Source organism: Benincasa hispida, chromosome 9 (assembly GCF_009727055.1).
Source record: "Benincasa hispida cultivar B227 chromosome 9, ASM972705v1, whole genome shotgun sequence".
NCBI lineage: Eukaryota > Viridiplantae > Streptophyta > Magnoliopsida > Cucurbitales > Cucurbitaceae > Benincasa > Benincasa hispida.
In genome coordinates this window covers 22,801,708-22,814,355 of record NC_052357.1, presented here as the reverse complement: position 1 = coordinate 22,814,355, position 12,648 = coordinate 22,801,708, and the positions used below count along the sequence as shown (strand labels likewise).

The following is a 12,648-nucleotide window of genomic DNA, read 5'->3' as shown; positions in this document are numbered from 1 at the left end:
TTTTAGATTTCCTCAATCATCGGTTATACTAAACTATCAGTCCATCATGTCATCGTTCTGTCATACTATTATCTATCATACTAACTACATCTAGTGCCTGGCCCATGGACAGTTCCAGTAGTAAGATTACTTACTCAAAATTATGTTTAAGCGACTAGCAAAATAATCTTCCTCCTAGCTTAGATGAATCTTGAATCAGGCCTACACATAAACCAAATTTACAATTAATAAAAAGAGCTTAGTTCCAATAACCAAATTAACCAAATAATTCCCAATAATCTTACCCAAAGTGTATTGGTCAGAACATCACCCCATGCTACAAAATCAATACAACCCAACAACTCTAGTCACAAATCCAACCTTTACTCTCGATGGACAGCCGCTTTGAACCTTCAATTCCAACCTTTTATCTCACAACTGAATCAGTGAATAAGCCATTACTTAGTGGATATCAAAAATGATCAACAAAGATCCGGGTAAGCTTGTCGAAACCACAACCAAATCCTCTTGACAGTACACTTTTAACTTCAAAGCTTCTCCAAAATTCGATTTTAAAGCCCAAACAAATGTGTCAATAGATTGAAGCAGAACACCATTAGCCAATAAATCCAATTAAAATAACACAATCTTACCCCAAATCCACAAGTTCCAACGACCCTTACTGTTGGCAGCACAAATGACGAGAAACGACGGATCCGAAGCACCCTTGCGTGACTGACGGCAAGCGACCTGGCCGTTTGGGTGTGGGTCTTCAGATTTGGGCACGAATGACCGTGGAACTCGAGACTCTGGGCGACAACCTACAACCCACAGAGACCAGCGCGGGTTGGCGAGCGATACCATCGGGGTTCAACGATCGGAGACACGGGTGATAGCGTGAATCGAGTGGTGGCGACTGTAGGGAGTCGAGTTGACTCGGGAGGCACGCTGCTGAACAGATGCTCGTGGTCGGAAGAGGGGGCTCGACGACGCGACTGAAACGGCTAGGTTGATCAGCGTGAGAGGGAGGCAACGCGAATGGACGACTGGAGGTTGCTTAGGACCTGAGGCAGGGAGGGAAAATTTTGAGGGAGGGGGTGTTGCATGAGGGAAGAAAAAGAAAGGGAAAGGAATAAGAAAATAAATAAATAATATAAATATAATATATTTATTTTTTTATTCTTTTGTATTTATTTTATGTTATTTTATTTCTTCCCTTCAACACTTATTCTTTTTTTTTCTCCAATAACTTCCAATTCAAAACTCAGCCACTTTTCTCCAAAATGACTTCAATTTTCGACAAAATAACTCCAAAATTAAATTCAATGACAAAAGTCCAAATTTCACAATTTTCTTTGATTAAACAATTAAATTGAAACATCCCTTTATTAGTAATTACAACTCAGTAATCCATTAAATTTCCAAAATTCCAAAAATGCCCTTTAGCACTAGAAATTACCAAAAGTACAATAGGAAAAAAAATTTGGGACGTTACAATATATATATATATTATATATATATATATAATATTTTTTTTCTTCTTTTCAATTAAAAAAAAAAAAAAAGAAATCCCCCAAAACTCTCAACCAACAACCCTAAACTCCAAAATAAAATCCTTTTTTTTTTCAACCTTACAAATTTTCGGGACGTCACAGTTATACTATACGGTGATAACTGATAACTTGTTTGATTTATCTTGTATCCATTTTGTATAACCTCAATATATTTCTGGTCAACTACCTCTTCTAATACGAATTGGTTATGTGTTGAAATATTGTTATAGGTTGATTGCCATTTGTGAAGACATATATGCTGCTAGAGCTGAGGGAGAGCTTGGAGTTGAAGAGGTCTTATACTGGACACTAGTGAAAATCTACAGGTCCCCTCACATGCTGCTTGAATACACAAAAATAGATTAGACAGTAAAGTCTAAGCAAACATTTACCAGATACCTAGATCGTCATTATTGAAACATGGGGCCCAGATACGCATACGTATACTACTAACAACAGTTATAGTGAAAGCCAACCTCATGATCGGTGCGTTCTTGAGAACATGCTATGTTTCCTTAGTATATGTTGAATACTAGGAAAAAATTAATTGTGGATTAAACATTCACATTTATAGATGTTATCTGGTTAGTGTAATGCATAAATTTTAGCTTCAAAAGAAGAGGGATCAGGCTTTCATACTAATTCTGCAAGTGAATGTAGGGTTGAGAGCTTTGTTTTTCACTTTTTTTCTTTTAGTTGTTTATATAGTTTAGATGCTGACTTTAATTAAAAGAGCCAGTTTCTCAGTTGCACTATCAATTATTATCGTTTCTACTCTTTTCGTTGATGTTTAATCACATCACTAAAAGTAAATAGAATCTAAGATCGTTGGTTCATGCCTCACTTTGTAACTATTAAACTAAAAAAATCCACATTATACCAAACAACTTAAGTGTCTAACATTGATCTAGCATTGTCTCTTGCACTCTCATATCAATGAGTATGAGCTTAAACTCGGAAATATAATTTTCATTTCAACGGATAGATGTAGAATGCAAGGATTATGGATTTGTATAACATAGTCGAATAAGGGCTTGTTTGCAGTAACTTTTTAAGTGAAAAAAGTGTTTTAAGAACTTAGTCAATGATGAATTAGAGAAATGAGTTTGGAAAAATACTTGGAGTTGGGCACTCCTAGAACCTCCTCTAAGAGTATTTTTATTTGATATATTTTTTTAAGTTTTTCTTTTCTAGAAAAATAATTACTTTTAATTATCTTATGAAAACTTAAAAATTGTTGACTTAACTACAAATATTTCGAGGAATCATCAACTTTAACTTAAACTTAGCAAGAAATATCAATTCTTACACTGAATTTTCAACTTCATCAAATTATACTATGCATATATACCAGTGTTGCAGTTCTGAACACAATTTAAGTGATGTATATAAGTTTTGTAATATACATCTTAAATTTGAAAAAGAGCCGCAGTTTGTCAAGTTTTTATTCGAAGTATTATTAAAATGTACATTCTCAATGTGTCCAAATAAAACATGTTTAACACAATTCATAGGATCCATACAAAAAGGGACACAAACGATAATTTTTTTCTCTTTTTTTCTTTTGTTGATAGATACGCAATTATAACTTAAAAAGAATTTAGATTTTGGAAATTTTTTTTAATACAAATAGAATGAATTATTTGAATCATGGACCTCTTGATCCTCAATAAAAGTTACGCTCTTCTTGACCTTTTGGAGTTTTTTCAAGGCTTTTAAAAGGCTCTATGTAAATTATAGTAAAAACATTTACTTAAACAACAATATGAGCAATAAGCTTTGACTGCATCTATCTTTGTGCTTACTTGTAAAAAAAAAATGGTACAAACAATAGGATAATCACTATTCTACATCTTTCAAGTCTAGAACCATTCACAAGGATTTAAGATCAACAACAATAGTAAAAGAATGCTGCAAGGAAACCGTTAAGGGGGTGTTTGAGATAATGAGTGGAATAGTGAAAAGTAAGGAATTATGAAGTCTAGGGAGTTCTGAACTCCCGTGGCCTATAGTATAAGAGGTTGATAAGATATAAAATTGATGTTTTTTAGTAATGAGACCCATAAATTCCTTAGGCTAAATAAGGAGTGGAGTTCACAAACTCCTACTTCTCAACTCCTAACTCCAAACACCCCCTAACTGATTTTCAGTTGGTATGGGCAGATTCATCCTTTGTTTTCTTAATTCTTTTGGCACTGCTGCTATTTAAGCCCTCTTTCAAAATGCTTTCAGGTACAGTTTCTTCCATTACTTTCGGGACTGCAAAACTGAAGCTTGAAAGAGGTATATCCTTGTATTCTGGATTTGCTTCTACAAAAGCTAGCATCTCTGTAGAGGATCTCACTGTCTTCCCTGTGGGTGTAACATAGTAAGCATCAAATTTAGAGAAATTCTTTCTCAGCACTAAGCGTCTTGTGAAACCGTGTGGTGTCTTTGGGATGTTGGGTTTGTCAATTCCCCAAGTTCGAGTTGTATCATAGTCGATATCGGGAGGATTGTCACAAGAAGTATCGGTTTTTCTAGGGCAAGTAAATGGTTCTTCTATCATCTTGCTTCTAATATCCTCGTACTCCTCTTGGGTACTTATCAACCTCCATTTGAAGCATTCCTCACATTGTGCAGCAAATAGACCTACTGGCAGCCGTGCTGACTGTAAACAGAAACCAATAGCACACCTTAGCCTACACCAAAAAAGGCTTCTAATAACTTACATGGATTTCTTATTTATAGATGTGGATTTCTTATTTATAGATGCAACAATCAACGCAACAACAAATGAAGACCCCTAGCAAGTTCTAAATTAAAATCTACATGAGTTTCTTAAATCACTGATTGACCAAAAAACTTAAGCTGATGAATGAAGACAAATTTAATATTATATCATCGAACGGAGTTGTAGTTCTAAAATTTGATTGCTAAAACATGAGAATAAGAAAATTCACTTCCTCCTCTAACTTTCACTTCTTTGTGAGTACAAAAAATAAAGAATACAATGACATACAAAAATCAAGCCCTAAAAAAGCTTGAGGCCAACACCAACTACAAAAAGGACTTGAGCCCAAAAGAACAAGATCAATATCATAAGTATAAAAATGCCTAGAGAAGAATGCTCACAGATGAGCATTAAACCTATGACGAACTTTTAACTCCAAGAATTGGAAACACTGTCCAAATTGTTCCATTAGAAAGATAATTGGGCATCCAAATGATAATATGATTTCAAATAACCTTTTGGCTTTGTTAAACAAACTTACAGAAAAGACTATATGCAAGGCACACACTTAAAAACCAACTGAATTAAATTGAGTGTCCCAGAACAGCTGACTGAATATCAAAATAACTTCCCACAGCCACTGCCAACAAATATTTTAGCACACTTGCACGTTGATGAATTACTGTAAGATTATGTTTGAATTGCTGCTTAAATGAGCATTAATTCTCACAAAATACTTGGAGCTAGACCTACAAACTAATATTAAGTTCTCTTACACCGCCTGTTTCCATAGTTAAGCAAAACTCAAGTAATTATCTCGTTCAAATCTCCTATTTCTGAGAAATTATTGCAGGAGACTGCCACAATGTAACCGATAGTTTTGCACCCTTGATTATTATAGCTACATTCAATAATTTTTCCTTAGTTACCGTGAAAGATCATAGTACTTCTTAAGCAGCATCAATTTTCTAGTTACCTATTTTCCAATCTTCCGAATTTAAGGGTTACAATTTGCGAGAAGCCAAATGACAGAGAATTGAATCTGATCAAGATCATTGGGAAATTAAGGAGGATATACAGAATAAATTGGAGGAAGAGGATACAGTTTCCGTCGTACCTTCACCGGCGTTTTGGGAGGCCTGGCGGCGGCCATGTCGCCCGACGATCCCCCTCTCTCCCTCTGCGGCGTGATCTCTAATTCCCTCTGCCGACCGCGGAAAGCCGCTGTTAAATGAATCATATCTTCATATTTTGTTAAAAGTACAATTTTAAAAGATTTTTCTGTTGCTGATATAACCAAAGTATTAAATTTTACGTATTTTCATAGTGTGATATTGATATGATAATTAAATAATAAAATATCACTCAGGTTAATATAATATAAATAATATACATGTCAATTCGTTTAGAAATCTTAAAATATTTATTTATTAATTTAAATTTATTTTTTGATTTATTGATTTTTTGATTTATATTTTTTTTCATAAATATCCATTGAAATCAAAATTTTATCGATATTTTCATCAAAATTTTCGTAAAATTAAGACTTCGATATTTACGTCAATATCTATATTATTTTAAACATTGGATATAACATCAAATTTTATCGGGTAGGTTTTTATACTAACTTTATATTGAATTTTAAAAAACATGGAATAAGTCGATGAAATCTAGAGTTGATGTATAAGAATAGTAAGGTGTAATTTTTTATAAATATATAAAATAAAGGAAGAAAAGAAGTTGGGGACCAAACATCTTTTGATAGACTTGAAAATCGAAAAATTATTGAATAGTTTTTTCTAGTTTAAAAATTAAATAACTTGAAACTTTTGAGAATTAAACTTGTAATTTAATCCTCATAGATTTTGGTTATTTTTCTATTCATAAATTTTATTTGTTGCTTTTTTTTTTTTTTTTTTGAAGGATATTTCGTCAAGATATCCACTTAGTTGAACTTTAATATTTAAATATTTGATCTTATTAAATTTAATGGTTTTATATGTATGCATGTAAACTATGGTTAATGGTTTTATATGTATGTTGTAACAACCCGACCCTCTAAGACTTAAGTTAGGCCGTTACTAAATACATACATGCATGGAACTCAAAACGACACTTGTTTATGGCGAAATAAATGCTAATTAAATAAAGTAAGTTCAAAAAACTTTCATTAAATTCAAACACTAAAACAATAGTAGAGTACCCATAAATCATAAAGGTCAATAAATAAGTCTGAAAAACTATTCTTAAAAGTAAGTTTTAAACACTAAAACTAAAAATTAAGAGAAACATGAAAAGAATTTTAAATCTCATGATGCGGAAGTGTAAAAACTAGTTCCAGTGACTCGATCACGAATTCTACTTGTCCATCGCCGGTACATCTCTACCCTTACCTGAAACAACAACATGAGAAAGAATGAGTATGAAATACTCAGTAAGTAACCCCACTACTGGGGTCAGGTTGGGCATCTATATCTTCTAGATACCCACCTCTGGTGAAACATATAAACTGCTCTAGTTCTCATGAGACACATATGCACATGAAACAAGAAGGAGACTGAGTCATATCCTACTGTAGTTAAGTATGCCCACTACATCTAGTGAATCCCTAAGGAGACACAAACTAATGAATCCCGAAGGAAACACAAAATCTAATGGGCATCTAACTAATCAGTAAGGACATTTGCACAATCTCAACATCATAATCATCATTGTACGAATCTATGACATACATATAAACCTCAACATCATGGCTCTACAACATACACATATACCTCAACATCATGGTTCTACAACATACATGTATACCTCAATATCATCAGATCAATTACAACCATGAAAGCACATACCATCTCATACTAGCATTCAAGTGTCTATATGCATAAATAAATAAATCGAATCTCATAATAGAACATACTTTAATCATGTTATACTATCAATCTTTCATGTTGTCATTCTGTCATAACCTTCATTTAACATGCTAGCATACATCTAATGTTTGGCCCGTGGGCAGTTCCAGTAGTAAAATTACTTACCTTGATATTAGGTCAAACCAAAAAGCAATTGAATCTTTGTGAAATTCTTGAATCCTTAATCAAGCCTAAACATAAACCAAGCTTTAAAATTAATAGTTAAGGCCAAATTCCAAACACCCCAAATATTATAAAATATTTTCAGATAACCTTGCCTATGGTGTGGTCCAATTTGAATTCACCTTCCAAACCTCCAATTTCAAGCTCAAATAATTAGCAAACCAAACTCTTCTTCATCTTGAATGAAATTCTTGAATCAACCCCCTAATCATAATTTGAAATTAGGCTTACATGATTAAAACTTGAATCAAATACATACTTCACTACCAATATCTCAAATAAATTATCCATATGTAGCTTTGTCAAAAATCACTTCCAAATGACTTTACCAAAATTTCTCAATAACCAAAATTAATCCGCAAGAGTGTAGTCAAAGCATAGAACTTACCAAAACTCGCTAAACAAACTCCAACTTCACTGAACAAAACCTCAATACCTTCACAAACTTGAATCCAAAGTTGAAACACAATGGGTATCAACCAATTGATGCCAAAAGTAAATGAATATTCAAGAATCAACCGAAAACAAACCCAAACGGCAGAAATCTTACCCAAATCAATAGATCCAGTGACGGCAAAAGAGAACGACGCTTGAGCAGTGGTGGACGGAGGTCATGAAAGAGAAACTGACGCGGCGACTTTGGGCGGCGTCGGACGGGCTCACGAACGTGAGGAAGAAAAGGGAGGTGGGGTTTGACTTTTTATTAAAAAAAAAACAACAACAACAATAATAATAATAATAATAAAACAAAAAATGAAATAAATAATTATATTTAATTCCGTTTTATACTATTAAATTCCTTTCCGTTTCAAAAAGAAAATTAATTCTTGTCATTAATTTCCAATTGAATAATTTCACACCAACAATTAAATTCCCGCACTTACACTTAAATTCCAAAAATGCCCTCCAACTAATAACAATTACTGAAATTCCAAATAATAAAGTTACTGAAATTACATTATTACTAAAAAATGTGTGGGGTGTTACATGTGTAAACTATGGAATCATTTTAGACCAAATGTGTTTATAAATTAATAAAAATATCATTTTGAGATATTGTTCAATTTTAATAATGTACTCTTAGAGGTTCATTTTTATTCTTGTTACTTTGGACCAAGTGTACATATAAATTATGAATAATACTATCTTGGTCCCTATACTTTGGGACATGTTTAATTTTAATGTTTGATCTTATTGTATCCATTTCCATAAATTTTAAATTAAATCCTTTAAAACTATTTTTTTATTGAAATTAGTTAAATAATTATTATTATTTTAAGAAATATGATAATAATAATTTTCATGCAAGATAGTAAACAATGTGAATATGTTTTCAAAATTTATAATGAAAAGTCTCATAGGTATATAATATTCTTTTTTTTTTTATGAAAAAATCAACAACAAACTAACTATATAGACTAGAGGTAAGATTGATTGACAATACATTATTTAAATTCGGACATTTGAAAGACCTACTTGATAAAGTTAGAAATAAGTCAAGTTAGAAAATTTGTAATTTAACCACAAAATTTAAAGTTGTATGAGTATGTGATTGGTTTAATTGGTTTAAGTTAGAAAGACTTGTAAACTTTTAAGTTTTTACCTTTGAATTTTCACTAGAAATAATTTTAAAAGTTAAAAAATCTATTAAATATTTTAAAATTAAAAATATATTAAGCACAAAATTAAAGATTCAAAGATCAAATATACATAAATATCCAAGTTAAAAGGTGAACTGTTAATTCAATTAAATTAATAATAGTAAGGATAAAACTAAATTTATTTCGGTCAAATTAGTTTATTGTAATTCTTAGACTTCCATACATAATTACATAATTATTTGGTACTTCAAATTTTCATGGGCACCTTCATTTGTTAATTTAAAAGTATAGAAACAAACATACATATTTTAAAAGTTAAAGGGTTAAAATAAAATAAATCATAAAATTGAAGGGCGAAAATAGGATTAAAGAAAAACATTGTGTAAAATATTTAATAGAAAGTTAGCATTTATTTTATGTATCTGATGTACCAGTATTTCTATGTAGTTGAAATTTATTCTTTAAAAAAAAAAAGTTGAAATTGCGTTGAACATTTAATATATATATACCTTTTATGTTAAACCATTAACAAAAAAATTTAATATTACCAAATATATATATATATATATATATATATATAACACCGTACCTTATTAGTAGTTTTGGTAATTGGTATGCATATTTTTCCTTGAAGTTGATTTTTAAAAAATTAACAAAAGTAATAAATGATAATAAGATAAGTTTTTATATAAAATTTAATTATATAACGTAAATTTAGTGTCAAAATAAAAATATAGGTTAAAATTATTTGGTCTCTAAACTTTTATGAAAGTTAACAATTTAGTCTCTATATTTTGATAATTATAATAATTTAGTCTTTATTATGAAAAGTCTTTATCAAAATTAGATGTCAATTTTTATTATAATATAACAAATTATAAAGTATAAAAGATTAAAATGCTACTAATTAAAGTTAAGGGATTAACTATTAAAAAATTTTAAAAAATTGAACTAAATCGTTATTAACTAAAGTTTAGAGAGTTAAATGGTTTTTTTTCATGATATTTTAGAGAGTAAAAGTGTTTTAAAACTCGAGAATATGAGAGACAAATCGATCGTAAAGCAATGATAAATAAATAGGTTTTTTTTTTTAAACAAATAGTTTTACCTTAAATATTTGTGTTAGTAAAGTATGAATAAAATAAAATATTATGGAAACATAAGAGAAATTATTATTAAATTTTGTATTTTTTGCATCAAAGTCGATATGTCCGAGTGGTTAAGGAGACAGACTTGAAATCTGTTGGGCTTCGCCCGCGCAGGTTCGAACCTCTGCTGTCGACGTTTTTATCTTCTTTTTTTTTTTCTTTTTTTTTTTTTTTTTGAAAAAAAAATCTCCCTCAATTTCTATTTTTTCCCCTCAAAAGTAATTCTTGAAAATACTGTTTTAAATTATATAAAAAAATCGAAAACTGAGTTTTCAATTTTTTTTATAACTTAAAATTGTTTCATTGAATTTTCTTTAATTGTTATATACATATTAAGAAGTTAACATTATAATTGAGATTCATTATAATTTATTAAGTAAGATAGAACATTTTTTTCATGTTGAATTTAAAGATTGATTTATATAGAAGGCAGAAGTATATCTAAATTTATTATCATAATATAATGAAAAATAGTGGGAAATGACTAGATTAAAATGAACTAATGAAAATGGCTAAAACATGGATAGGATAGAAAATTGATTTTTTGGGTTTGATTTTCGATTATTTAGTTTTAAAGACGATTCTTTAAGAGTAGAGATCTACGTTTGAATAGAAAATTGAAATTTAAAAATGATAAGATAATTCCATTTTTTGTTTTCAGGTCGTCTACATTGTTAATCTCAATTGTCATCTACATGGTAATAAAATTCTAACTTTTGAAATGTTTATGAAAAATAAAAAATAATTTTAAAATGAGAGATGAAAGTTTAGAGATATATACTAATATTATAAATTTAATCTAATTTTAATGATTAAATTAGTCTAAATCGAAACAACTCCCACCATGAGGTAATAAATAATAAAAGAAGGGAATGAATGATATACTTATAATTAATGGATTTTTTAAATTGGTATTTTGGTCCAAAATATTTTTCACCAATCCTAGTATAAAAAAAATTAGGAAAATTCTTATAAATAGAAAAATTCCAAAAATTAATTACACTTTATAACAAAAACTTCCAAAAGTACTTTATAATTTTTGGAATTTTTTTACTATAAAATATAAATTAACTAACAATATTTTTTTATATTTAAAAAGATCCCATAGATCTATATAATTTTTTTGTTTTTTTATGGAACCAAACAAAAAACACTTAAATAAAAAAAAAAATTTAAAAAAAAAACAAAGCAAAGAATGTCAACCTTTGGGGAATAACTGTAATCGCAAATGTGTAACAGTAAATTTTTTTAAAAAAAAGAATAACTGAAATCGTGGACAAACATTTCGTTTCAAAATTTCTTATTCAATTTCGATAGAAGTAGATTAAAAAAAAGTTGGTAAAAATATTGAGAAAACGTTGGTAAAAAATTGTAGAATGTGAGGGTATGAAGGTACTTTTCCTCTCATGCTGACACCATCTTCATCAACAAAAGGACCCAAAAACAAGTCTTTCTTTTAGGAATTTTTACATGGAAAATCCTCTTGAAGCATAATATTTCATAATTGTCCTTAAATTTGAAATATAAGATATTTCATTATTTCATTAGATTAATTAATTAAATATTATTTGTAACACCCGGACTTTGACAAGATTCCTTGAGCGTTAGGGTGGACGCATACTAGAAGACTAAAGGATAAAATTTTGACTAAATATGTAAACTATGCTATGTATTGTGGAAGACCATGCCATCATAGGGAAGAAGGGAGAAGTTTGACAAGGAGTTATATGGAGGAACTCTAGAGGTAGGCATCTAGAGGACATATATGTCTAGCCTGACCCCAGTAGTGGGGTTACTGTTGAATGAGAAATTTTGGACCAATCACAAGTCACTCGTTTGCTAAATTAACGACGAATTTCTAAATCATTGCCTTTAGGTCCAATTAGAAGTTGACACATGTCCCGAATTGAATTGAAGACACGTTTCGATGATGTCACACGGATGAATCAGATGAGATCAAATTCAATTTGATATTATTATTTAGGCTTAAAGTCCAAACTACAAAAAAGTTGAATTGGACCCGAATTCCAAATCAGGCCCAAAACCAACTAATTGGGCCCAAGGGTCAGGCCCATGGACCAACCAAGCCCACGAAGCCCACCTGAAAACTCTATAAATAGAGAAGTTCTCTTCATTTGTAAGGGCAGCATTTTCTACACTCAGAAGACCCAGAGAGAATTCGCTAATAAGCAGAGGACTCTAAAGACTCCTGTAGCTTCCAAGACTCCTGAAGCTGCACTCCTATAAGGCAGAAGACCTTTGAAGACACAAATACTCTTCCAAGACTTCTCCAAGCTTTCAGACCTTTGAAGACACAAATACTCTTCCAAGACTTCTCCAAGCTTTCAGACCTTTGAAGACACAAATACTCTTCCAAGACTTCTCCAAGCTTTCAAGACTTCTACTTCAAGGATGTTCGGTGCTTTCCTTCTCCAAGTCAAGCATATTCACCCAACTAAGAGAGAATCAGAGGATCAAATATTAGAGATCGAACCACATTGCATTAAATCAACTCCAACATCAACACCAACTCAAGTTCAACTCCACGAAACACGTTTCTCC

The 12,648-nt window shown here is 30.7% G+C and overlaps 2 protein-coding genes and 1 non-coding gene across 4 annotated transcripts in view; 2 read left to right on the top strand and 1 right to left on the bottom strand.

Moving 5' to 3' along the window:
* LOC120086459 (piezo-type mechanosensitive ion channel homolog) overlaps window positions 1-2,291 on the top strand; it is a 37,302-nt gene extending 35,011 nt beyond the window's left edge. Inside the window, exon 21 of one of the 2 annotated variants that reach the window (XM_039043131.1) lies at window positions 1,763-2,291. In XM_039043131.1, the coding sequence (XP_038899059.1) occupies window positions 1,763-1,898 (136 nt within the window). In that variant the 3' untranslated portion in view covers window positions 1,899-2,291. Of the gene's footprint in view, window positions 1-671; window positions 1,078-1,762 lie in introns of those variants that run through there. The other variant, XM_039043132.1, reaches the window with a different exon arrangement.
* A 1,015-nt stretch (window positions 2,292-3,306) lies between these two features.
* LOC120085180 (methyl-CpG-binding domain-containing protein 4-like) lies at window positions 3,307-5,518 on the bottom strand. Its single transcript, XM_039041069.1, has 2 exons — window positions 5,363-5,518; window positions 3,307-4,182 (listed from the first exon to the last, which is right to left on the bottom strand). Exons 1-2 carry the CDS (start codon window positions 5,483-5,485, stop codon window positions 3,679-3,681), a joined length of 627 nt encoding a protein of 208 aa, XP_038896997.1. The 5' UTR covers window positions 5,486-5,518; the 3' UTR covers window positions 3,307-3,678.
* A 4,621-nt stretch (window positions 5,519-10,139) lies between these two features.
* Window positions 10,140-10,222, top strand: TRNAS-UGA. The gene has a single exon. It is a non-coding gene; the product is annotated as a tRNA-Ser (tRNA).
* Window positions 10,223-12,648: the final 2,426 nt, after the last annotated feature.